This window comes from Alligator sinensis, unplaced genomic scaffold, assembly GCF_000455745.1.
Source record: "Alligator sinensis unplaced genomic scaffold, ASM45574v1 scaffold334_1, whole genome shotgun sequence".
NCBI classification, from domain to species: Eukaryota; Metazoa; Chordata; order Crocodylia; family Alligatoridae; genus Alligator; species Alligator sinensis.
Genome location: NW_005842572.1, coordinates 955035 through 975343, shown reverse-complemented (window position 1 = coordinate 975343; position 20309 = coordinate 955035). Strand labels below are relative to the sequence as shown.

The 20309-nt window shown below is 48.9% G+C and overlaps 1 protein-coding gene across 1 annotated transcript in view; it reads left to right on the top strand.

Annotated features, from left to right (window-relative positions):
* Nucleotides 1–3255: 3255 nt before the first annotated feature.
* The window catches only part of UACA (uveal autoantigen with coiled-coil domains and ankyrin repeats), a 57497-nt gene continuing 40443 nt past the window's right edge, over nt 3256–20309 (top strand). Inside the window, exon 1 of the mRNA XM_025214196.1 lies at nt 3256–3942. Within this exon, the coding sequence (XP_025069981.1) occupies nt 3712–3942 (231 nt within the window). The 5' untranslated portion in view covers nt 3256–3711. The remainder of the gene's footprint in view (nt 3943–20309) is intronic.

Genomic DNA, 20309 nt, shown 5'->3' with positions numbered 1-20309 from the left:
CAGCGGTGTCATGAAGAGCCTCAAGTCCCGCCTCAGGAAGCATGAGGCGCCGGGCGGCGGCGCGGTGAGTGATCGCCTCGAGCCGGAGTCGCTCCGGAGTGCGGGTCCCGGGGGCGGTGGCGCGTGTGAACGCCCTGATCCAGGGTGACTCCAGAGTGTGGGGTCCTGGGGACAGTGGCATGTGTGAACGCCCTGATCTGGAGCCACTCTGGAGTGTGCGTCCCACGGGCGGTGGCGCGTGTGAATGCCCTGATCTGGAGCGACTCCAGAGTGCGTGTCCCAGGGGCGATGGCGCGTGTGAACACCCCGATCTGGAGCGACTCCAGAGTGCATGTCCCAGGGGCGGTGGCATGTGTGAACACCCCGACCCGGAGCGACTCTGGAGTGCGTGTCCCAGGGGTGGTGTGAACACCCTGATGCGGAGCGACTCTGGAGTGTGTGTCCCAGGGGTGGTGGCGCATGTGAACTCCCCGATCCGGAGCGACTCCAGAGCGTGGGTCCTGGTGCCGTGTGTGAACGCAGCAATCCAGAGCGACTCCGGAGCTGCCCCCATTCCCGAGACCTCAGGTGATGCGTCTCACGTTTGGCCGGGTGGTGACGGCGGGAGCGACGATGCGGGGGGCCCGGCGTCGCCCCGGGATCTCATCCAGGGATCCCCCCCTTCACCGCTCGCTGGCTCCCGAAGGACCCCTTGGGAAGCGCCGCGGCGGCGTATTTCGGAGCAAAGCTGCGCGCGGGGGGGTCCTTCACCCGCGTGTCCGGTGCACGGCCTGGCACCGCCCGCATCATCTGCTACAGGAGGGTTTTTGGGTCAATTCGATCTCTTTTATTATATCTTCTCCTGCATGACCGGCCTCGACTTTTGCAGCCTAAAACGGTGGCGGTAACAGCGGTGGCAATCGTTTCCCAGCCCGTAACGGTGGCAATCAAAGTCGGGGCCGGCTTTAGAGAGGGCAGCGTCGGCGTGTTCGGCGGGTTGTGGTTTTTTGGGGGCAACAAGGAAAGGACGGGCCCAATGCCGGCCTGCGCGGCACGGGTCGGCGCGGCCCCTCCACGACGCAGTGCCGTTAAAAGCTGGGACTGTTTGGATGCACGAAGAGAAGCTGCTTTTGCGACGCGGAGAGATCAGGACCGAGGTGGTGGAGCTGCCTCGGAAGACCCCGCTTTTGTTGGCGTGTCGGTGTCGTCGGTCCCAGCCGTTACGCCGGCAGCCGTGATGAGGTTGGTGGTGGGTGAGGAGGCCGTGAGCTATTTACCGTTTGCATCAAGCACTCGCTCGTGAGATTGCAACGAAAGCTGTGCTCGCGGGTTGGGGCAAAGGGGAAGGCTTGGGGGTGGACTCAAAACCTTCCCCCTGTCTAGACTCAGCTCCCCAGGCACGCTGCGCCACGCCGCCTGTGTTGCGGGCTAGCGATCCTCCGCTCGTAACTTCAGAGCCCACCTCCTTTTCGTAGTCTTTTCCGAACGGTAGCAGCGAACACGATAAATGCATCGCTGCAAAGTTTGGAAGGACCGTGAAATCGTCCGGACATCTGAGTTTCAGGATGCTGCTGCTCACTTGGGCAGACAGGGGAGTTGTCTGGTCTCGGGAGGACAAAGTTTTGCTTTGTATTTAGGAGGTGCCAGGCTCTCTCGAAATAAAATGCCGAACTCTACCGAGCTTGAGGGCCTGGTGCGCTAACTGGGAAAATGTTGCTTTCAAGAATGGCAAATGGATTTTTTCCCCTGGGTGAACGTCACTCTCTTAACTGCTGCTTTGTTACAGTCGAGGTGCTCGCAGCAGCATTTCCCCCAAATATCCTGCATGCTTGAGACTCCCAAATCCATACCGATGCTGTACATACATCTCTCTGAGGTGTAGTTTGTGCCGAGGAGCTGCGTTCTTCCTGCGTAGGCTAGGAATTCAGCATCCCTCCTGCAATTAATACGTCACAAAAGATTGTGTTCTGGATGGGAGGAAAGGCAGCCGAGTCTGCCCACGACTCCTGGAATTCAAGGTAGATGGAGATGCTGTACTGGTCCTTTCAAGTGTGTGCATTCGCCCAACTTATGCTCTTTGAGACACGCAAAACTGTAGAACTTGGTTCCGAGTTTATACCTTTTATTAGAAATCGTCAAAAAATGATCTTTTTCTTTGAGACTGAATTTTGGACGGTTTGTTTTTTTACTAATACTCTCTGCAAATAGCTGTTGCCGTCTGGCAGGATCCGTTTTCAGGTGTTGCTGAGTACAGCCCCACGTGCATTTGCAGGCCTGCTAAAAAGTGCCACCCAAAACTGGGTCCGGAGAAGGGAGGCGAGAGGGTTGTGATGACAAGGGAGTGCGGAGAGCTGGAAGAGATGAGTTTGTGGGGGAGGAGAGTGTCACAAAAATGAGCGTGCTTGTGTGGGAGGGACAGAAAGGGAGGATTAGGATGCAGGAGGAATGCAGTTACACTAATGTAGTCACGTAATGTCTCATTGTAGAGAATGTGGAGCAACCTGCCTTCGAGTCTGACTTCTGTCTGCTTTATTAGCAGGCTGGAGAAACCAATAAAAGTCCCTTGCACAGGGTCTGAATGGATGTCGTCAGCCCCTGTAGGCAGAGGTAGAGTCATCCTGCCTTGCCGTGTGGTTTCGGAGCTGCTTTATTCAGAAACGTTGGACTTAAATCGCAAAGGGTAAAACTGCAACTGGCAGTAGCAACTAAAGCTGTCCTTTTGCAGGAGCAGTTCCTAGGCCACCACCCACGGATAATGCGTTCAGCAGCTCCATCACTGCTGAAAAGGAAATTTGGCTTCCTGCAGATAAAGTTTCTCCAGGTTGACTGATAGCGAGGTCTCCTGGGGCCTGCAGAACGGGACGTGCTCACTATTGTTGCCCATGGGAATCATTGCTCCCGATTCCTTCGCGCTAGCTGTTCTGTCATTCTTGGCTTAACTTAATCTTGTTTTTCACGAACGCCGGGTATAATTAAAAAAAAAAAAAAAAAAAAAAAAGCTTTTGTGCTATCGTGTTGTGGATGCTTCCACCATAAATATGTTTATAAGCATTGCCCTTTAGCCAGAAAACAAATAATTATTGAAAATATTTCAGGGAGGCTGAATGCCCAGGTCCGTAACGTGATAGACTTGGAAATGATTTTCAGCTGAGCAGTCCTAATCCCTGCGGTGCAAGGGAAACAGGAGAAGGCAAGACCTTGTTGGTGACAGAGGAGGCTTCACTTATTAGCAGGTGTTACCTTACACTGCACAAAAATAGTGTGACCTTTTTCTCCGTGCACACGGGCTTGGGGGCTGAAGGAGCTGTCGTGGGCCCTTCTGAAGGTTTCCGATGCCATGGCACAGAAGTTAAGTACATGTGGGGTCCTTGGATGCCCTTGAGAGGAACTGCTGAAAGGATATCACTGACCAGGGGTTTCTCTGGTTGTTTTCAGTTGGTCCATTATAAAATTTGACAAGGTTGCGGCAGAGGTGAGCAAAACGGTTGAGATCTGCCGACCAGCTTCGGTGACGAGGACTTGTTAACTTGAAATGAGACTGCAAGGGGGCTCGGTACTATAGTGAAATGAGGGGAGTGGTGAGAACCACGCTTCTCGCTAAGGCCGCACTGGCATAGGGAAGGGAATCAAAACTGGACTGCAGTGAATTTAGAGCCTATAAAGGAAAATACTGCTTATTTCAGAGTGGTGTGTTGCAGAATTCATTGCTGCACGGGATCAAGATGCATCTTCATGTTGGAGCATTTAAAATGGCTGGAAAATTACATGGACACACACTGTGCTCATCTTGGGCCACAACCACTGAGTAAGAAATGTTGCTTTGCTTTGCCTAAAGGAGCCAGGAAAGCTTTGGCACCTGGCTGCAAAATGCTTCACTACTGTTGCGGTTCCTGGCGTGGTCGTGAATTCTCGGAGTACCGGCAGCTTGGAGAAGTGCGTAGATTGGACCACCGATCTAACACGGTAAATCCCATCAACCTTTAACTGCATTTACTTGATTGTTAACACAGCTTGTGCTCCAGCTATTTTAGGGTGTTGTTACAAATGATGGTTACTGGTATCTAGCAGCGTTCTGGAACCCCTGGAATTGCATGCTTAAATGTGTTTCAGCATGAATCGGAGAGGTGGAGCTCCTCGAGCAGTGGGTCCCTGCGTTTTCAGACCGGTGGACTACCATCAGCATTGCCCACTTCTCCTGGGTTAGCCTGCCCCCCTGATACCTGGCCCTTCTTTGGAAGGGGAGGGAGGAGGTGTGGTGCGATCCCTGGGCAGTCATTTGGGGCCTTCTTTCTCTGACACACAACCTTGGCCAGGTGTACCATTCTGTTTTGCAGGCTAAAGTTTCAGGTGCTGGAGGCGGGATCTCAAATCCAACTTATGCCTCTTTTTTACTAGTGTAAAGTAAGGAAGCATCCCTGTCTTGAACTTCATATCCCGATAGAAAACAACCAGTTAAAATATCTTAACACCGCCTATGCTTGTCTTGGGGTGTGCTTGTATCCCAGGACGCTGTGCTCCTGAAAGCTGAAAGGCAAAGATGGCACGTGTAGCGATTGGTTGTGGGTAGAGAGAATCTCGTCTTTTTAAAAAGCCTCCAAGAAGCTTTTTAAAAAATAAATGCATCCATTTGTGATGCCTTGGTAAAGGGTAAGCAGTTTCTAGTCTCTTCATGATGCAGTGTGAACAGGCTGTTGGGGCAGAAAGGTAGGCAGTTGGTTTATTAAGCTGGTCTCATTTTGCAGAGACTTCATTGCTAGTTACTTGTATTTTAAATATGCAGCATATCCCAAAGGGAACACGGAAGGAGCAGTTCTTACTTCTGCTAGCGAATAAAGGGAAATGCTTCGCTGCATTAAACTGTTCTCTGTTGAGCTTCATAGCTGTGAAAGTTGTACGCTTTGCAAAGCTACTTCTGAGGATGTTGCTGTGCTCGGTAAATGTGACTTTTCCTCCACATTCCTTTAGTTAAGCAACAGAGCTTCTCTTTTATCCTCTCCTCCTCTGACAATAAAACGCGCTATCTTGCATTCTTATCTGATCTCTCTTGTGGCCTTATCAGAACTGAAGAATGTCGTAATCAGCTTGCCGTTGCTAGTTCATTAGCCATGACATGCATCCACACAAAGCTTTGTACTATGAAATAACTCTGTTCACCACATGGTTAGGGCCATAATGAGCTGCAGCCTGGTTTGTTTCTGTTGTAGACTGAGGAGATAAGTGGTTGAAACTCTTTGGGAATCATGGTTCTTAATTTGGTTTAAAACAGTTTTGAATATAAGAGGTCCTTGAATTTAAGATGCACCCACTCCAAAGAAATGTTTTTACAAGACTGCTTCAGGGTTGTTGGTTGTAGCTGTGTCTAAGGAGGTTCTTTGGGTAGATGCGATATCTTTTTTTATTGGAACAGTTGGAAAACCTGTTCTTTGCAAGGTCTTGGGCACAACATTGTGCAAAGAACAATTTTTCCAACTATTTAGTTGGTCTAATAAAAGATCTCACATTTACCCAAAGCACCTTGTTTGCCTCTTTACAAGAAAGCAGCGTATATGGTACCTATGTGAGAGCTTTATTTCCACTCTGGTTTTAGATGCAACGCAGGCTTTTTTCTTTTTTAGAAGAAATTTGGTTATAAGAATTGTGTCTTAGGGTTGAAATAATACAGGAGGTCTCCTCTGTGTTGAATGTTAATAGCTAGGTGGTGCAAACATTGGGTGGTAGATGGCCCTGGTAGGGGGTCTAAGGAAAGCTGTGTTATCTTCACAAGCTGACCTGGGTCCTCTGCATTGTTGTCTGCTTGGACTGACGAGAATAAATGTCCTGGCACACTCCTTGATGTGGCTACTTCTGAAATGTCTTTGGGGGCTGAGAAGATGAGTTCATTTGTGGTGACTGTATGTGCATGGATGCATGTGTGTACAAACAAATTGCACCAACCCTGCCCTTTGCTTTTACTTTGCATTTAGCTAAGGAACACCTCTGAGTGCTTTCTGCTTGCCAGGGCCTGAAGAAAAAAGATTGAGAGTGCAGTGTGCAAATACGGTGTGGTCCTATACGTGTTGCAGACCATGTAGGCTTCTGATTCATGCAAACTAATTTATTTATAAACCTCATCAGTGCGACTGCTGCATTTGAAACGCCAATATTTAGCAGAAGTACTTTTTTTAGCCCTACTAGTTTTATAAGCACTTCTGGTTTCCATATGAGCTTCTAGACTGGCAAGATGCTTCCCGCTTGTTTGGTCTTGTTCCTAAATACAAAAGCAATTATATCATGCCTTGTCAATAAGCCACTCCTTGCAACGGTTGGGTGGCAGGTGCTTTTCCCAGATCTTGTCTTACTGCCGGGTAAACAGGGTGACAGCCTGTGAAACCAGGGCTAAAATCCTCCTTGAGCACGTCCTTTGCGGTGCTGCTGTTGGAGATGGGGGTGTAGCCGTGTTGGTGTAAAGACATAGGCAGACAAGGGTTTTTGGGTAAATCTGATATCTTTTATTAGACCAACTCAAATAGTTGGAAAAATTGGCTTTTTAACACAGCGAGACTGTTTAGTTTCATGTGATATCTCCAGGAGATGATGCTGTACATGAAGAAAGGACTGTATAACTAACTAACCCATCTTTGTTTGCATGACTGCTGCGAGGCCGACTTGCTGTTGGGCTGTCCCTGGGGCAGATGGGGAGGGAGCTCATCTCTGAGAGCTGCAGTCTCTCTCTCTTCTCGCGTCCCTCCAGGCCGGTACCTGGCCCTGCCAGACCTACAGTGTAATCGGTATATGCTTTCTGCTTCCCCTGCCTGCTTGTCTGGTGAGCCAGGATGGGGAATCAGTGCAGGGGAATAAAGGGGCTTCTTGTGGTCTGTCTGGCTACACAAGCCAGACCACAGCCCAGTCTCAAGATGCTCTTCCAGCGGTTAACCTCTGGAGCATGTAGATGGTACCAATGGCTCCTTTGTAGAGCTAAAGATATCCAAGTATGCTCTGTAGCAGAGGGACTCAGGTTTGTCTAAAGAGCTTTATCGACATGTATCGGAAAGCAATTTTCCTGTCTCAAATGTGCCCCTTCCAGTGTGAATCTTTTGGGGGAACATTGCACGGTCCATGAAATCTTATGCAGCTTTCCACATTGGTGCCCTGTTCACTGCACAGGAGCAGGGAGTTCATGCTCCTGCTTGCGATGTAGCCATCACACAGCTTTAAAACTCCTGATTCAGCAGGTAAAGGTTCGGTGAGCTCTCAAATCTCTTCTGATTAGTCATTTTCTGATTACTTTATTATAAGCAGCTATCCAATCTTTACTTGGGAGACCTAATGTCAATGTTTTGCTGCAAGATGTCTGAAGCGGGGATAGAGTTACTGTAGTTTTTCCTCTGGCTTTGCACAAAGGGCATTCGTTTTAGTCTCTCCTCTTTGCAAGCAACGTTTATAAAGTGCACCCTTATCTTTAGTTTGCTAAATGAGCCGATACTGCTATTCAAAAGCAGATCCGTCATGTCCTGCTGGCCTGCCTTGAAGCTTCCTACTCCATGTTGACTTAAGCAGGGAGATTTGTTATGCTAAATTTCTTTGGAAGAAAACCTGAGATCTTTGGGACTTTCACTCTGTCATCATTGGCAGTCATGTCTCACCCTATTACCTGCATTAATTAAGGATGGAAAGTTGCACTGTATAACATGCTCTGTGCAACTCAAATGTAGATGGAGCAAGCTTGCTTTGAAGACCTGGCTTAGTAATAAATGGTGCTATGCTTGGGCATCTGCTGGGAAAAGCAGAGACGACCACCCTGTTTACTAAGCAGCTCCAGTTTTGCTGCTTGCAGGCTTAAGTAGTTCATTTTAGTCCTACAAATTAGGATTTACTCCAAAGAAAGTCACCTGTAGGGAGATTCCCAGCTCCCCAGATGGGAGACCGCCGTTGGCAGTATAAGTCATGGCTGAAATGACCCCACCACTTGTTTCGGAGGTAGGTCACGTGCTTGCATGTTGTCCCCAGATGGGAGACCGCCGTTGGCAGTATAAATCATGGCTGAAATGACCCCACCACTCGTTTCGGAGGTAGGTCATGTGCTTGCATGTTGCGTGATGGATCTGGCTGGTGGAATAACTGGGGTCAAAACTATTCCCTGTCTGTTCACATGAAAAGCCCAGTCCATCCTTTTTGAACCCAATCTCCTCAGCTCCAGCTGGATTTTTTTTTTCTTGGAGAAATCCAGCTTCTTTTGTTGCTCTGATTTTTTTGAAAGTGGTAGCTAGATTACTCTCTCGGTTCACGGAGGAATGCCTTTAATGTGTCATGCTACCACGTCACTTTTAATCAGGCACGTACTCTGACCTTTGTGAGAGACAAGCTATGGACAGGCCAATAAAGCTGAAAGCTGATATGGCAGTAGTAGATCTGCCATAATCGCCGCTTTCTTCTGTCCTGTTCTCTCTGCTGGCCGGACGCTGCTGCAGGGTTACTTTTCACCTTGGCTGCTTCGTCCATCTGCTCTTTCCTTCTCTATTCTTTCTTGGCTTTGTCTGCCTTAACGTTTTTGCAGCTTAATATCAATGCTCATGCAGATGTGACCTTAATTAACAGTGCCCCCAGTTTGCTAGGGTAGAGGTTTGGACCAGATACTGTTGCACCTCTCTATTCAGTGCCTTGGCAATTCTTTCTGCTTTACCAAGTCCTTGAAAAACCTAACACACAGCTCCTTTTCCTCCTCACTACTTATTGCTACTTACTGCACCTTTATTTTAAGATTAAGGTAACAGTTGTCAGGGACTTGAGCAGGGTGATGTTTAAATGCCTGGAAGGGGGATGAGGATCTAGCATTGAATCTCATAAACAGTCCTGAGAGACTTTAATTAAAAGTTCTTAGTCTTTCTGGTGGCTTTCAGATAGACATATTATTCGTGTGTCTGACCAGCTGTCTGTGACAACCTGGGGAAAGCCGTTTGATTTTAAACAGTCTGGCAACAAAAAATTCTCCTGTATACGGTGTGGATGTTGTGCCTGAGCATGTGTAGCTCCGAATGCCGAAAGCGATGGGCTTGTGAATGGTGGGCATTTAAAAATGTGTTTGCTGCCACTACAACTTTGGGCACTCGGTGCCCAAAATGAGTGAGGGTGACTGAACTTAAACATGCATTGTTTTTAAGCGAGGTGCCTGGGTTCGGTCAGGTGCAGGCTAAAGAGTATGAGGTTGGCAGTGATGCTCTGTGATCTGGAGGGTGGGTTTGTATTTCAAGTCTGGTGTGAGCTTCTTGCATAACATCATAGGTGACGTGCAAACAGTTGACTTGTCTAACTTTTTCACGTGGCAACTGTCCTAAGACCCATTTACTAAACTTTTAAGCAGAAGAAACATTGCCTCGTATTGCCAACGTGTCAGCCTCGCTCTGCAGTAAAAGTCCGGCTCAGCCTGCCCTTCCCGAACTCGTCTGTACCGTTTTCATTTGGCAGGTGCGGTCGTGGAGATTTGCCTTTCCTTCTTGGATGTTGAGTGGTTTGTAAAAAGCATCTGCTTCATTCATCTGCACAACCTACCGAGTTCAAAGGGTCTAGCTTGCATCTGAGAGCTAGGACCTGGAGGAAAAGGGCGATCGCATAACCTCCAAGAGGTTAGTCAAGGAGGGGGCTAGGTCCATGTTCTAGGAGCAGGACACATGCACGACGTCCACCGTAGGAAGGGAAGGAGCCCCTTGTTCCAGTCTGTGCTCCGGTGGAAGAAGTAACGGCAAATACACTGATGTCAGACTGCCGAGCGTTCGCACCCGTTTTTGCCCAGCTTCCAAATTGAGCCTAAAAAGAAGGCCGAACGTGCTCACTGGAAGCCGCGGGGTGCTCTGCCGGCCTTATTTTCTGTCTGCTGCTTGCAACTCGTGCCAGAGCGAGTTGGCAGAGAAGGCACTGAATTTCTACCAAGCCCCGTGCTTGTGCAAGTCTGGGCCAGCAGCTAAGAGGAAGCAGCAGGATGTCAACAAATGCCATTCATTTTTTTTGTATGCGTTAGTAACACAAATTGCAGCGGAGAGCCTGGATGAGAAATCAGCTTTGCGGCTGACGCTTAGGGGAGGAGGATGCTGACCCATTTGCTCAGTACGTGGTTTAGGCCTCAAGTATTCGCTGCAGGGTTGTGCTCTGGAGTGAGGAGTCTTGCCTGGCTCGGTGGGAGGTCGCAGGTGGTCCGAACAGTCTCACTAGCGAGTGTGAGCAGCTTCTGTTCACATCGGCCCCAAGACCTGAAGACCACGAATACCAGCAGTGTCATTGCATGATACTCTGCACGTTCTCTCCTGAGTGGGATCTTGCACCACCCCTGTCACCATCAGACGAGCGCCTCGGATCGATGTAGCTTGGGTTTCGGCAGCCTCGGGTCCTGAAAGCCCCAGTGATCAGCTCCGAAAGAGCTTGCTCCCCTCCGCTCCTCCCTGTTTGCATTAAGACCATAGTCTCTGGGGGAACTGTAGTCAACTAGAAGCCTGAATCCCTAAATAAGAGCAGATGTGGTAGTGACTGAACACGGGGCTTTTATTTCACTCCAAGTCCATTTAAAAATAAATCTCATTCCAACACGGCCTGTAGCAAACAGCACCTTGCTTCAGACCTGAGGGCTGGTTTGCTGGGGGTGAAGGTAAGTCATAAATGAGATTTTGCGTGCAGGTGTGTGTGCAGGATTACACTTGTATTGTGGTGTCAGAGCATATCAAGAGCAACACTTCCTGGAGAAATGCCAGTCGAGCGGCTGAGCAGTGGTGATGCAGCTTAGGAGTCTCAGTCTCTGAACTTTATGATGCCTAAACCTTACTCCTATGTAGGTGGGATGGTCTTCTCAGCTGGGAGATGTGGAGGAAAAACAGCCAGTCTGTACAGTTGAACAAGCAGTGTTTACTACCTGTGTGCAGAGTGGAAATCTGGATTTTTGAGGACAGCCTGTCTCCAGGACCTCTGTGTCTAATGAAGGATGGCGGGTCTTATGCACATGGCATGAAGGTCTTTGCCTTTCCCACCCCTATAAACAGATCAAGGCCAGGTCGGGTTCCAGCAGGACTGGGTCCCTATGAAGCATTTCTGGCAATGTGCTGGTGTAGCTCTCGTCTCGGGGCATCTTCCAGCTAGCTTGGGTCTGTGCTTGTATGGAAGCCTTGCGTGACCATTCATTGACTGCACCGGTGAATCGGCCCCAGCCCTCCTGGCAGGAGAAGCAGGGGATGATTTGGAGGTGACGGTGGTAACACTTAGTTGCTTTCTGAAGCCGTCTTCCACTCCAAATCCCAGTGTCCCATGTCCCTTCGTGCTTTGTGTCCGAGCCTGAGGCAAGTGAGCATGGATGCCCTTTGCTGTAATTTCATCTAAAGAGTCAGAGGAAAAACAGCTGGATGCTCTGTCTTGTTCTAGTCCAAGGATCCTCAACCAGGGGCCTGTGGCACCTGGGGGGGTCCCTTGAGATCCTTTCAAGGGTGCCCAGGGTGTTAGTTTGCACACTGCTGGGTGTGCAAACATGATTCACAAGGTAAACCAAGTGTTTTCAAACAGGAATTGCTTTGTATCAATGGCATTCTGCCCTGTTGAGCTCTTTGTAACAGAAGAATTGTTCTATTAATTTTCACCTTGATTTTTCTGTAGTCAAAAACAAACAAACAAACAAAAAAAACTTTTTTTTTTTTTTTTTTGACTACAGAAAAATCAACTGATGTTTTCCGAGGGGGGCCTCCAGTCTAAAAAAATTGAGAACTGCGGTTGTAGCAAAGACCCAGCAGCCTGTCAGTCTAATGGACCAGCACCTTGCAGTTGTAGGTGTGAAAGTGTTCTGTGTAATGGCAAATTTAGGCTCTGCAGAGGAAAATGACTTTTTCTTCCGAACTTTCCACTTCTTTCTGGTACTGGGGATGGCTGCAGGGATAGCTCAGCGGTGAAAAGCTCTGAATCACGTAGGAGAGCTAGCCTATAAATAATCTTGATTGCTGATCGTACCCTGGACCTCTGCTTCCCACTGTCCTAGCAGCTGTATGCCCTTTTCATTGCTTCTGGTAACCTAAGAACATCCTGTCTCGCTTTCCCTGGGACGGCTGCTCCTGGGTCCGTTTCAGCATTTGCATGAGGCCAAGTGGCAGGGTAGGGGCAGATGCAAGGCCTCAGTATTGTTAAAGAGACTTTCAGGTTCCATAGATGCAAGGAAATGAGGGGGAGCACGGCTTTCTTTCCCTCCTAAGCACCTCCTTTAGCGTGTCGGACCAAAAATAAGCCATGAGCTGAGTTTAGCAGCCTGTCTCTAAGCCTCTAATAAATTCTCTCTTAATCCGTGTTCGTTGTCTCACCTGTTGACAAGCTGCCTCAAGACCTATCAATAACCCCTTATGACATGCAAAGAAGAGCTGCTGTTGGGTTGGACTTTGTCTTGCCCATAACTTGGGTAAGTACATTTTTCTTCACAGCGTCAGCTTTTTAACTGATTTCCCCCCCCCCCCCCCGTTACGTTGATGTAACAGAAAAGACTTTAGGGAGTATTTGGCCTTGATAGTTCTTCCAGCCGGTCATTGAAGAGGTGGAATCTAGTTGTGCATTCAGACATTAAAGATGAGAGAGACTAATTGCTCATAGGTTATTTTTCCTGAGGGACTAATTATGACATTGATCTGTGCTTGGAAATGACTAAATTAGCTTTTTAGTCATTCTCTGCAGGCATGCCCATGTTTTTCACAGATGGATTCCCGGGGTTGAGAAGATGCAGACAACAAGGTGTTTCCCAGGGAGGTCAGAGAAGCTTAGGGAGCTTCAACCTCTGTTTTCAGGGCTGTGGCTGTTCATGGTTCAGCGGAAACACCCTGCTCTTTTATGCGAGGGCGGATCAAAGTTGGACTGTTCCAGGTCACAGGATAACAGGCACACCCATGCAGTGGCCTTGTGGGAGCTCATCTGAGATGTGGGAGACATGGGTTCAGATTCTCCGCCTGGATCAGACCTTGGGAGGCTCGAACTTAGGGTTTTCTGAATTTCAGAGTGCCGTAAACACCAGCATCCTGGCTTGTTTTGGTGTCCTTGTATCTTTTGTGAATCATAGAAAATGAGGGCTGGAAGAGACCTCAGGAGGTCACATCTCATCCAACCCCCTGCTCCAAGCAGGACCAGCCCCAACCACATCATCCCAGACAGGGCTTTGTCTTCAACACCTTCAAGGATGGAGAGCGCACCACCTCTCTGGGTAACCTGTTCTGGTGCTTTACTACCCTCCTCATGAGAGAGTTTTTCCTAATATCCAATCTCAACTTCCCTTGCTGCAGCTTGAGCCCATTGCTCTTTGTCCTGCCATCTGCCCCCACTGAGACCAGCCCCGCTCCATCCTCTTTGCAGCCCCCCTGCAGGGAGGTGAAGGCTGCTATTCAATCCCCCCAATCTTCTCTTCTGCAGAATAAATCAGCGCATTTCCCTCATCCTCTCCTCACCAGTCCTGTCCCCCAGCCCCACAATCATTTCTGTTGCCCTCCGCTGGACTCTCTCCAATGTGTCCACACCCTTTCTGTCGTGGGGGCCCACAGCTGGACACAGGACTCCAGGTGTGGCCTCCCCAGTGCTGAATAGAGGGGAAGGATCACTGCCCTCCATCTGCTGGCAGCGCTCCTAGCAGTGCAGCCCAGGATGCCGCCAGCCTTCTTGGCAACAAGGACACACGTGCCAATAGACTCTTTTTATCCCTGTTCTCTCCTGGTTCTGTCTCACCAGCCCGATGCCAAGGCTGTTCCTCTGCTGACCTCCCTATGGATGCTTACTCTACTGATGCTGCTGGGTTTGTGGTCCCCTCATTTTTAATTCCCTGGTGTGAAGAGGGGTGTGGCTGAATCCCAAACTGAGCCTGGCATTCAAATGCCACACCCTCTAGGAAGGGGTGTGTATGCCACAGGGCCCTAACTACACTCCCATCACCATTTCCTTGCTTGTGCAAAACAACTTTCCTCTAATTACATCTTAATGCCAGATGACTTAACCCTGTTGATGGAAAGTCTGACAGAGCCCTGGCTGGTTACCCTGAATTACTTTCCCTGCGGCCCTTTGGGATTCATGGCTGTGGATCTTCATACTTGATGCTGAAACAATAACGTTGTTCTAGAGATGCACAGTTGGAAGTAGCGTTGTCCTCTTGACACATTCCCACTCCCCAGTACAAAGAGGCTGAAATAGGATCTCATGCTTCAAGCTGTCCTGGAAACCAGGAGGGCCTTCCCTTCCCTTCCCAAAAGAAGTTTTTATATTCTAATCCTGTTAGCATCAGCAGATATGCAGAGAGCTGCCATGTGCTCACACTAGAGGTGCACCGATTATATTGGTTGCCTATTGGATTGGCACTGACTTAAAAGGGAAATTACATTGTTGGCTATCGGCCGTTGTGGTTGGTTTTTTTACTACTTACAGATAACTATGCCTTCTGGCCAGGGCCCTGGATACCTGGGTTCCCTCACTCCCTTGGGGCCGGGGCCCCCGGACGCCTGGGTTCCCTTGGGAAACGGTGGGTTTCCCCTTGCAGACGGGCAGCATTGTAGCCTGCAAGGGTTCCTGCTTGGGGCTGGGGGGAGCGGGATGCAGGGGGCCCACATGCATGTGCGGGGTTGCACGTGGTCAGGAATACAGCCAGGCAGCGTGGAGAGCAGCTCCCTGCAGGTAAGTCTTTGGAGGGAAGGGACATGGGGGGGTTGCAGATTGAGACCCTGACAGTGAGGGCAGGAGTGGGGCAGCAGCTGGGGACATTGCCCAGCCAGGGCGGTGCATGGGACCCAGGACTAGAGCAGGGAGCGGGACCGAGCAGAGTGCAGAGCCCCAAGCCTGCAGTGAGCAGTCCATATCTGCCCTTGCCTCGCATGCCTCCGCTCTGCTTAGAAGTGTCCTTGTCTTTAAAAGTGGTGGCGGCAGCACTGGAACTAAAGCTCATTTGATGAGCTTTATTTCGGGTGGTCCCGTCACCATTGTTAAGCGCCAGGACTTTGGTACGTGTGATGCAGGAGGCTGCTGGAGCATGCAAAAGGTTTATTTGTGTCAGTATTTTAAAATGCCTTTCATTATTACTAAATGTCGGTTATCAGATCAGCATCAGCTGATACAGATGGTTAATAATCGGCTATCAGTCAAGAAAATCTTTATCAGTGAATCCCTAGATCACACCAGCTGATCTGTGTTTTATCCTAGCTTGGGTAGAAAAAAAGATTTGTATTTTAAAACACATAACTTTATGCATTTTATTTCTATACCGCTCTTTCCAGCAGGGCAACTTACAATAAGAGAACAGATGGATTTATAAAACAGGAGAACAAACAGGCAAACAAGGCAACTGGTGTATGAACATCAAACAAGAACCCCCTAAACAATTTCCCGGTTTAGCTCGAGGTGTGCTTTGCTGTTTTGGGGTAATGGCATCTAGTTTGCTGTGAATGCAGTGCGGTCCTGCAGGGCTTTTAGTAGTTATGATTTGAAAAGCAATGTTTATAAAGTGAAAGCGAGCTGATAACACTTGTGAGTGAGCTGATCGTACTTGTGGTTCCTTCCTATTAGGCGATGTACTTCCTTCGTTTTAAAAATACACCCCTGGCAGCTTCCAGCAGCATGGCCGCGGTTGCAAGGGAGACGACAAGGATAGTCCACGTGGTGCCTTGCTGTCCCTCCCAGCCATTCATTTTCTGCTTCTGCAGATGTGAATGACTTGGACTTGGGCACTTTGCCGGGTTATAGAAGCCGCCGTGTATAGACAGCTAGGCTTTCATTTGTTACCTCTTTTTTGGTGTTCATTATTCATCGCTGCATTTCTTTCTTGTCCCTTGGCTTGTGGAGGGGACTTGTGCTGCTCTTAGGAGCTCTCAAAGTGCCCCGTTGCTTGAGGTCAAAAGCTTGGAAATGGGTCCAGGAGTGTTTCCCACCTGGGACAGCGAAGTGTGACCAGCAGGACACGCTTGGGATGGAGCTTTGTGAATGTAAAGAACCAGGTGAGGAATTCCAGAGGCTTGCGGTGCAGGTTGAGGAAGGCAATCGGGGCCCTATCGTGGACTCCATATGGCCAAGGACTTTGGGTTGCATTGGCGACCACAAACCCTTCCAGCCTCAGGCGGGGAAAGGCATTTCCAAATCTTTGGAAATCTGTGTCTGTGATTGACGGAGAGGTTGGTGCTCTCTAGAGTCCAAAAGGGAAGGAAAGGAAGCAGAAACAGGGTGCAGCTGGGCGTGAGACACGGGGAGAGGATGGATTCTGTGACTACGCCCCGACTGGTCTTGCTGGTTGAAGGACTGAAAGCTGTAGCCGCCCATGCACTCGGGGAACCCCTCCCTTGTACGGGAAAGGTAACGACAGGGACAGAGTGCAGACGGGGCAGGGCTACGTGTCGGCTTTGAGCCAAGGCTGTAGGGAGGGGGTGTCCCCGGGTAAGGAGCCAGAACAAGCTGCTGCCACTTCTCCTCGTTCAGCATTCATCCTCTTCCTCCACGCAGGGCAATAATAAATTCACGCTTTCCCTTAAAAGCTGACACATCCCTATGCCTATGCGACAAAATCTGAATCATGGAGAAGGGCTGGAAGGACCTTGAAAGATCATTGAGTCTAACCCCCCTGCTCTGGGCAGGAATACTGGTGGAGTCTAGGTCCTTTCAAAAAGGAGTTAATTCAACCCAAAACCATAACATCTAACTCTCTGATATCGACTCCAGGCCATCTAATGATTTGGGTGTAATGTTTTCATACATTTAATGCTTGCGGACACCTTTCACCTCTAGGGTGTCTCTACAAACAGTAGGTGCAAGACTTGCAGCGTTTGAAATCGGTACATGCGAGCAGTTAGGTTTATTTGGCACCAGCCGTATTTTTCCAAATAATGCCTTGCTCTTGAATTCAGAGACTGAAATTTGTAAAGTTTCATTTTTAATTTGTTCAGAAAGCAGCAGCCCCCGCTGCTGCCTGATACCTTGTCCTGGAAAGCATCATGAAAGCATTGGCAGAGTCACGTACTCCTCTTGACACCCCCTATTCAACAAGGCCGGGTTAAACTCCGCGGAGATAGAAACAGGGTTGTTTGCTCTCCGTGCGCATGCTTTGCTTGGCACAAATCGCATAAACGCAGGGGAGATCCAATAAACGGGATTAGCACGCACGGTTTCAATGCTAGAACAACGGAAAATCATCTTGGATTGGGTGTAGTCGTTGCTGCCTCGTGGGGGCATGTTTTAATTATGGGAGGAGAAGCTGGATTGTCTGTTTTTCGTGGAACCAGCCTGATCCCTTGCAGCCCTAAACTAAACCAGCAAATCCTGTTTACAAACCAAGTGGGATGAAAACATCATTTTGCAACTTCCTGTTTGGTGTTTTCTCTTTGACGTGATTTAGGATGTACTGCACTGATTTGGGGAAGGGGAGGGAGGGAATTCTGCAATTATAGGTTTCGAGTTGTGGGCAGAAAGGAGAAAACAGACATTGTTGTGCTCATTATAGGCTTAGCCTGCTCTTTAATCCTTGCCATTATTTCCGAGGGCTTTGGTACGAAATCATCTCCTGCTGTAACAGGTACCTGCGAGATCGTATGGTTGTTTCAGTTAAAACGTCCAAATGCTCTTTCAAACACATGCCGTGTGGTTCTGTACCTTGTTTAAACACGGAACCGGTAGCAAAAATGGGAGCGCGATAGTCTGGCACACCAAAAGCCTTGGTATTTTCTGCTGTGTGTGTCTTCTGAGAGATGCTGCTAACAAAGACCCCGATGCAGCTTTAGTGCGGATCTGCTCTGAATGAAAGGCGCAGACAAAATCAATTTATGCAAAACCTGAACTGGTCTCTGCTGGTTTCACACCTGGAACGAAGGCAGGAGGTGATCCTCGCATACGTGATGAAGGCAGGGTGTTCCCAGCATCTGACAAGGAGGCTGTTGCCTACACAAGTGTATGCCTTTCTGAATGAGTCGGTCTCTAAGGTGCCGCCCTGCCCCAACTTCAGACTAACATAGCTAACTATCTCTCTGTGCACAAATGCAACGTTTCCAAAGCTACCTGCTCCCAAGAACACTAATGGGAATTTCACTTGGTGGTTAGTCAGTATGTACAGAGATATTTTAATCTCATAATAAGATTTCCCCCCTCCCCTTCCCCAAGTTAAGATATGCTGGTGGTTCCTGTTTAAGAACTTCCGTTTTTATATATTTAACCAAATCCAACTGTGAAAAGTCAAGTTATTTAATTGTTTTTGTTCCAATCTAATTAAAGCCTCTTGTGTACACTCACACTGATTTATATTGGGTTTTTTTTTAATAGGGAAAATGTCAGGTCCTGGCATAATACGGCATTGTTTGGAAAATATTTAGACAGCAGAGATGTTTTAGCTGCATGAAAGGATCAGACATGCTGGGCTGGAAAGCCTGGATTATATCTTAACAACTGATTCATAACAGTCTCACTTAGCCAGATCTCTTTGTGGCGGGGTGGTATTTTGAACTCGTTAGATATGCTTTAAAGCTCCCCACAAGGTAAGCATGGACGTACCTTTCTAACACTACCTTTGCCTCTGTTTGGCGGGGGGGGAAGCAAAATGATTGACGGCTCTCTCCAGGTTGGATGATCGTACAGCGATGTATCCTGTGAGCTGGCCGCAGCATTTCTTTCCTTGTGACCCGAGTCTTTTGCAGGGCCCTTGGACTGGGATGCTTCAGAGCGGTGGGTGGAAGAAGGAGGAAACAATAAACCACACGCGGCCCTGGACCTACTGGTTTTTTAGCCTTTAACTTGTGGCATACTTATATGTTGCTCTAGAGAGGTGCATCCATCTGCATGGGACGCACAGGGCTCCATCCTTGCGGTACTTTTGTTTGTAGGTATAAAGTCCGATGGGAATCTGGGCCCGAAGATCTCTCTGAGTGTGCGTGGCCAGCTGATGCCAAAGTGCTCTCTGCTTCAAAGGAATTCGTGGCCTTGCTAGACCCCGTGTCTCCGGCGCAATGACGTCTCTGAGTGTGCGTGGCCAGCTGATGCCAAACTGCTCTCTGCTTCAAAGGAATTTGTGGCCTTGCTAGACCCCGTGTCTCCAGCGCAATGACCGTCAACCTTTTTAGACTTGGAGGCACCCCCTGGAAAACACCAGCTCTTGGGTTTCTCAAGTCTGGTTGAGAATTGCTGCTCTGGGAAGACGGGAGTTTTGTTCCATGTGACCGGGCACACGAGTGGTGATGGTGGGAAACAGGTGGGAATGGTGGGAAACATCGGTGCAAGCTGTCAGCAGCCATAGCCTGCTTGACCATGCAGCACAGCAAGTGTTGGGAGCTCTTACCTCCAGAGGCTTTTTTTTTTTTCTTTTTTTAAACTAAGCTTTCATTATTTTGGCATCTCTGACCTCTCCTCCTGAAAGCCCCTGAGCAGGCCCAGGAAAATCCCTTGATGTAGCTCTTGTGGCCAATGCTCAAGCTCTGTCGGACATGGCTTGTGACCCTCCCATGCTCCAGAATTGCTCCAGAGGCTCTCGGCATAGTAGTTACTCATCCCAGGAAGCTGCAAGTTGCTGCATGTCCTTCCCTTGCCAGCGAAGAGTTCGGAGCAGCGATTCTCAACCACGGTGCCGCAGCCGGTTCGTTGGACTCTTAACAGGCCGCACCATGAGCTCTTCTGCTACAGCCTCTGTGGTGCCTTGAGATCCTTTCAAGGGTGCCAGGGTTGCAAAAATTCACATGATAAACCCAGAGATTTCAAATGGGAATCCATAGTGTCAAAAATATTCTGGCCTGTTGGGTCTTTCCGGGTTCTTTGCAACAGAAGAGTTGCTGTAGTATTTTTCTGTAGTCAAAAACAGAGAAACCAAAGGGATGCCTCAAGTCTAGAAAGGTTGAGAACGACTGGTACTCTTCAGTTGTCACAGAGCGTGTCCTGGGGCTTCCCACAAGAGCCCCTTCACCCTTCCCTGAATAATCATCACTCCTGCTTTGCACCTGCAAGGGTAGAGGTGTGTGTGTGTGTGTGTGTGTGTGTGTGTGTGTGGTGGGGGGGAGGGCATCAGTAGATTGATTGATGCAGAAACTAGCACCTTTTTATAGCAGTATGAATTACAGGAAACCCCACGCTTATGCAAACAAATCACCTTTAGTCCTGTTGGCTGCCTGGGGGCTGCTTGTGCCGTCTGCCGGTCATTCAGCTCTCAAACATGCCCCTAGTCTGTCCGCGCTGTTCCGGGATTGTAGTTTATCGGGGATGGTAAAAGGGTGCGTGGATCTTGCAACAAGGTAGGTGAGTCGCTTTGAGCAACAGTTCAATGAATGCTCCCTCCTTCTGCATGGTTAATCAGTTGACCTGACTGATTATTGGGTAATTGCCGAACTTTCACGCTTATCCATTATTTGCTCCCGTGTTTC